General features: G+C 51.8%; 1 protein-coding gene across 2 annotated transcripts in view; it reads left to right on the top strand.

The window, feature by feature from the left end:
* The window catches only part of LHPP (phospholysine phosphohistidine inorganic pyrophosphate phosphatase), a 108,982-nt gene that overhangs the window by 21,731 nt on the left and 81,298 nt on the right, over nt 1-5,953 (top strand). For both annotated transcript variants that reach the window (XR_002125309.1, XM_019654196.1), the window contains exons 4-5: nt 4,220-4,283; nt 5,227-5,319. Coding sequence is in view for 1 of the 2 variants with exons in the window: in XM_019654196.1 (XP_019509741.1) it covers nt 4,220-4,283; nt 5,227-5,319 (157 nt within the window). In the remaining variant the exon portion in view is untranslated. The remainder of the gene's footprint in view (nt 1-4,219; nt 4,284-5,226; nt 5,320-5,953) is intronic.

The raw sequence follows: 5,953 nt of genomic DNA, 5'->3' as shown, positions 1-5,953 counted from the left end.
AGAGAGAGAGAGAGAGAGAGAGAGAGAGAGAGAGGGAGAGGGAGAGAGAGAGGAATTGATTGTGGAAACAAGGTAAGTCCAAAATCTTCAGGCTGGAGACTCAGGGAAGAGTTGCAGTCTGAGTCCAGAAACTGTTTGCCAGAAGGTTCCTTTTTTGTCAGGGAGGTCAGATTTTGTTTTATTCAGACTTTCAGCTGATTAGACGAGGCCCACCACATTATGGAGGGCAATCTGCTTTACTCAGAATCCACTGATTTAAATGTCAATCTCATCCAAGAAACACTTTTTCAGAAACATCCAGAATAATGTTTGACCAAACATTTGGGCACCTTTGTCCAGCCAAGTTGACACATAAAATTAACCATTACAGTCCCTTTCTAACTTTATAACCTTCTGTAATTTAGGCCACTGCAGGCCACAGAGCCTGGCCTGCCTAACTCATTTGTGTGCCGGGCTTGGTCCATTAGGCTTCCCGAAAGCTACTGACCTCCACTAGAGAACAACATAATTAAGAAGGTGTGCTATAACTCCTTTATTTTAAAACTTTTTTCTTAAACATTGTCTCTAATTATTAGAAGTTATTAGTCCAGATGGTGGGTAGCAGTTAAAATAGATATATTGTTGAAAAATATGGAGTCAGCTTTGTCGTTCCACAACAAATTCAATAGTAGGGAAGGGTTTGTGTTACAAAGAAGCATTTAGCGGGGTCTCTCGCTGAGGGGGTTTCTGACTTGGGCTATGGGTGGGGGTGCTCAGAAACAAGAGAAAGAAACTGACAGCTTTCGGACCGAGGTCACGGCTTCTCAGGACAGCCCGAGGACCTATGAGTGGGAGTCTCTGGTGGAGAGGGGCCGCCCTCCACCGGAGCAGGGCTGCGCGGTGTCCTGGAGGAGGCCGGGTGCTGGATGCACTGGGGCAGAATGTCCTGCACCTGGAAACAGAGTGATTTACATTTGGCATCTGTTTGGACTGAGAGTGGGAATTGCCTTTGTAATTTCTTCTGTCATGCTGCCGTCAGAAAATTAAGCTGTTTACTCGACAGACTATGGAAGGTTAATGGCTCTAGTGGGAAAGGTCAAGTGGTCATTTTGAAGGGAGGCTGTGCTGAATAATCGCAAGGGCAGAGGAGTGAAGCATAAAATCTATCTGACTGCCTCTGCCGGCTTTTCCCTGCCTTGCCAGCATCCACAGTTTCTTCTATGTGGCTGAACACTGGGGTTCTTACCAGGCCTGCTGTTGCTTTTATTATGCCAGTAACAAAAGACAAAAATATCAAATCTCTTGTGTTTTGAGAATAACCCAGGCCTTTATAGTAAAAAAAAAAAAAATTAACTTAGGTACTTTTATTTACTGTATTTCTAAAGATGTTTTCAGCAAGCAGATGGCCTTCAAGATGGTTTTTTGTTTTCCTGAATGAATAAGAAATAAAGAAAAATTCTGGGCACCATAAAAACAAGCCCATATTCAGCTAAAAAACAATACTAGGGTTTCTCATTTTGATTTATGGAAGTCAGTTTTTTCTTTCGACTCTAAAAATTCGTGTAACAAAGACAAGGTTTTAATTGTGTATTTTAAGCTGAATGCTCATTTTTTTCCCTCCCATCAGGACTAAAGTTAAACTTAAGAAAGTCTGGGTTTCTGTCCCTTTGGAAGAAAGACTTGCAGATATGAGATGGGCAGAAGTTGTGCCGGGTGGGGTGTCCTCGGGAGGTTTTTTTCCACAGGGGAGGCACTCCCAGCTCCTCCCTCCTCCAGCCAGCTCAGGGCTCTGGGCCAGAGGCCCCCAGAACCCTCAGCTCCAAACGGAGCTGTACCTATTGCACCAGGGTGGCGTGGTTTTGTAATTCTCCCTTTGACTTCTGGGTGAGCCTCTCCTATGCTGGCTGCATTCTTTCCTCCCTCAGTCCTCAGTCCCGGGCTCACTTCAGCACGTCCTCTGGGCCTCCCTGCTCCCCGTCCCTCCCAGTCTGGGCTCCCACTGTCCCCTTTTTCTCCTCCCACAGCAGCCCTCAGGCAGAGGGTGAGGGGACAAGGGTGGTGGCTCTCTGAGCGCTTGACCGAGGCCTGTGCTTAGAGCAAGCTCTGGCCCATGGGGTCCTCAGTGGGGTGCTGCTGTCAATTCCCAGAGGCTCTGGGCCTGGACACTTCCATTCCCCTCCCTTTAGCGTCAGGTCTCTGCTTTGATGTTTCCTTTTCTGGGGTACCTCCCTGTGTCCGTCTCCCCAGCATGTCTGGTCTAATCAAGCAGTGTACACAGGAGGTGCGGTTCCACTTATTGTTTCCCGGGTCTTGTCCTTTCGTATTTGTCTGTGGACTTCTCTGCTTCCCACCAGACCAGGAGTCTCTGGGGGGCAGCCTGGGTGTGGGAGTGTCCGCAGGTCCTGCAAAAGGGTGTGAGGTAGCTGTGTCCTAGGTGTCTGGGGGTCTGAGCTAACTGACACCAACCACAATGCCAGTGCGAGCAGGCCCCAGCACCCAGCGTCTTCTTCTTCCTCTCAGCCGCACTTTGCTTTACTTCGTGATTCCTTGAAACCCTGGACCTAGCTAAGGCAACCTTCCTACCACACTAGTTTATTATAGAAATGGGAAAAATAAAAGGAATCTTTTTTTGAGGCTGTATAAATGCAGAATATATGTGTACCTCCTGGATTTAAGACAAATGCAATTACAAACCTTTAAGCCTGTGTTTTGGGGTTACCCTTTAAAAGGGGGAGCATTTGTAGGTCCTGATTCTGTAAGCTGGTGGTGGTTCTCTGATGACCTGGCACCTTCCTGAATGCATGCAGTGTCCCAGCTGGTCTGAGCCCTTGTGGGGTGGCCCCTAGAGCACAGAGCCTCGGACCCTGACAGAGAGGCCTGGGGTTCACTTGGAGGTCAATGAGTCCTGTCACCACAGCTTCAACGGATGGGCTGCAGGTCTGAATCCACCTGACCAGGGTGAGTGGCAGGGGACCAGCCCTTGCCATGGCCAAGGGTTTGGCTGAAGCCCTGCAGCCCGCCTGCATCCAGCCTGGAAGCTACTGAGGCTGGCAGAGGAGAGCGCAGAGCTGAGAGCACCTGTCCCACCTGAGTGCTAGGTGAATGGATGCTGGTGGGCCGCACAGGCTTCTGCATCCTGGGAGGCCTCAGGTGGGGCAGGGAGGGACCTGCAGAGTCCCTGGGGGAAGGGCACAGCCCCGCCCCGCGGCAGCTCCTGGGGAGCTCAGTTCTCACGTTTCAAATAGGCATAGAATAAATTTGAAGGACCCCTGTGCATCCTTTCCTCCCCAGCTCACATCTCATCGCCTGTTTCTCATCTGGGTGAACAGTTGTTTATAATAATATTCTCTAATACAGTTGGAGCAGTTTCTGCATGCTAGGCATCACGTTAAGAACTTTGCATGCGTTATTTTGTTCACGCTTCACAGCGATCCATGAAGTAGATACTGTTTTGTTTTGTTTTCTGCCCATTTTACAGATTAGGAAACTCAGGCCCAGAGGGCTTAAGCAACTCAAAGTCCCACAGTTAAAAATGTGTAGAACGGGTTTGAACCCTGAAGTCAGCATGCTTCACTCTTCTTCTCTTTGGCTCTGTGTGAACGTGCTGTTTGATGTCTCCCAAATTCGAAGGGCGTGGGAAACGGAGAAGGGTAGCTGATGTGATGGACCCTCCGAGAGCCGCGCTGGCTCGGTCCCCAGTGAGGCAGGGAAGACATAGTTGTCATTTCATAAAAGCATCTGGGGCCCATGAAACCTGGCACCCCTCTTGACCTCGGGCTAATAGGAGATGCATCACAGAAGAAAACAAATGGAGTTTTCTTCTTCAGGCAGCAATTAGGGGTTAATTATTAGCAATTAGGGGTTCCCCACATGCTCTGTGGACCTGCTGTGCTTTCTCAGGACACAGGCCTCTTGTCTTCCTTTGAGTTAGCAACTGGATCGATCCATCTGCCTCTTGGTTTCCCCGTTAATTACTGTGGTGGGGTCCCCACAAGGCTGGCAGCAGGGGGCCATTCTGACTGAGAGCGGCTGGCCCGCTGTCTGTCCCTTCTGGGCGTGGCAGCCTGCCACTGGGCTCTGTTGTGCTGACCCTCATCGGTCATTCTCAGCATGGCATCTGGGCTGACCCTCACTCATGACCAGGCTCTCTTGAGCCAGCAGAACCAGGCCAGGGCAGTTTCTCCTGGTACTTCCTGGAACTTGGGCTCAGCTCACCTTGTCCCCCTCTGCTCTTTTCTAGACGCTACTTCAAGGAGACCTCTGGCCTGATGCTGGACGTTGGTGCCTACATGAAGGCGCTCGAGGTACCTGCCCTGGGTCCGTCTGAGCCCTTTGCAGATCTCAGGGCCGCTTGGGATATTCCTGGTCTTTCTGGAGAGGGGGGTGTGTTCAGTGTTCGAATTGCCTTTCATGTTTTCACAGTAGGCCCCCCTGTTTCGGGCTTCTAGCTGAGTGCTGCCTGTCCTCTGGAGCTCGGCTCCTCACCTGCCCTGGTCACTGTGCTCCCCTGACCCTCTCATTCCTCCATGCCCTGCACTGCCCGTGTGGCCCGGCCGGTCCTCCCAGCATGCTCTCTGCTGCTCCCCTCAGACTCTGGCTTCCGTATCTGTGTGGACCATCCACCTCATTCCTGCAACACCTTGAGCTTGACATGTCTTAACTGGTCTCCTTCCCAACTCCCTCCCCCAGTTTCCAAGGCCAGGCCCAGATGGGGCTCCCCAGCATCTGCCCTGACCCATGCCTGGTCAGCTGTCCCCAGCCTAGGCTCCTGCCCTAGGTCAGCGCCTATCACCGCCCAGCCTCCCTGCTGCATCTGCTCCTGCCTACCTGTATGCAGGTGGGAGGGATGGATAGATGGGCAGTGGAGCCCTGGACCGTTTCCCCTGGAAGGACTGTGACTGTGCTGGGATGGGTGGGGAAGTCGGGGGAGAAGCAAGAATCAAGTGAAAATACTGGTCAGGGGTGGTCTGCATGACGCCTTGAGACTTTGCCAGCTGTGGGCCACCACCCCCTACGCTTGGGTGTTCGAGCAGGTGGCGGGGTGCCTGGCGGTGAGGGGCCCTGAGCCTCCTGAGCAGGCCAACGTGGAGTCATCATGCTCTTGCCTGTCAGATGTGTCTCTCGGCCCCTGGGCCTGCGGGCACACATTGGTGGCAGTCTCCGTTTCCCCAGGTGGAGGCCTTCACTGCAGGTCGGGTAGTTACCTGTCACGTGTCCCAAACCCATGCCATGTCTTTTTCTCTTCAGTACGCCTGTGGTATCAAAGCCGAGGTCGTGGGGAAACCTTCTCCTGAGTTTTTCAAGTCTGCCCTGCAGGAGTTGGGGGTGCAGGCCAACCAGGTAGGACGCCCTCAAGATCTGTGTGTGTGGAGGCCCGGGGCGCTCATGCGGGGAAGCCGTGGTGCCTGAGGGAGTTGAGGGCTCAGGCAACCTGTGGAGGGTGGCTGGGCAGCCACATGCAGACCCTGCCAGGAGAGCTGATTTGGCTGGAAAGGGGGAAAAGGAGGCCCACTGTGTGTTTTAACCTGTTACATGAGTGTCAGTATAAGAGTGAGAAACAGAAGTGCCTGTGGTTTTTTAAAGTGACATTTGCTTCTTCCCTGGAAGATAAGGATTGACAAATCCTATCAGTGTATTAAAGATACTTCACTGGAAAGACAATATATAGCCAGATTAAAACAATATGTGAAATAAAATCATACATCTGGCCACCTTTACATTGATGACTATTTTGAGACGATTGCCTTCTAAACGTACATCTTAAAAAGAAAAAAAAGCAGGGCGGGCCGAGTGGTGCGTTGGTTAAGAGCTGGCTTGGGACGCCAGCTCTGAGTAGCAGGGCCCCGGTTCGGATCCCACATGGGGGCCAGTGACACTGCCCTCTACAGCTAAGATGGTGAACAACAGCTTGACCTGGAGTGGGTTCCCATGGGCTACCGTGTGTAGCCAGCAGCCAGCGTCAGCAGCCTGCAGC

The sequence above is a fragment of the Hipposideros armiger genome, unplaced genomic scaffold (genome assembly GCF_001890085.2).
Source record: "Hipposideros armiger isolate ML-2016 unplaced genomic scaffold, ASM189008v1 scaffold_216, whole genome shotgun sequence".
Taxonomy (NCBI): Eukaryota; Metazoa; Chordata; class Mammalia; order Chiroptera; family Hipposideridae; genus Hipposideros; species Hipposideros armiger.
The sequence above is the reverse complement of the archived record's forward strand: the minus strand, read 5'-3'. Positions and strand labels throughout refer to the sequence as shown.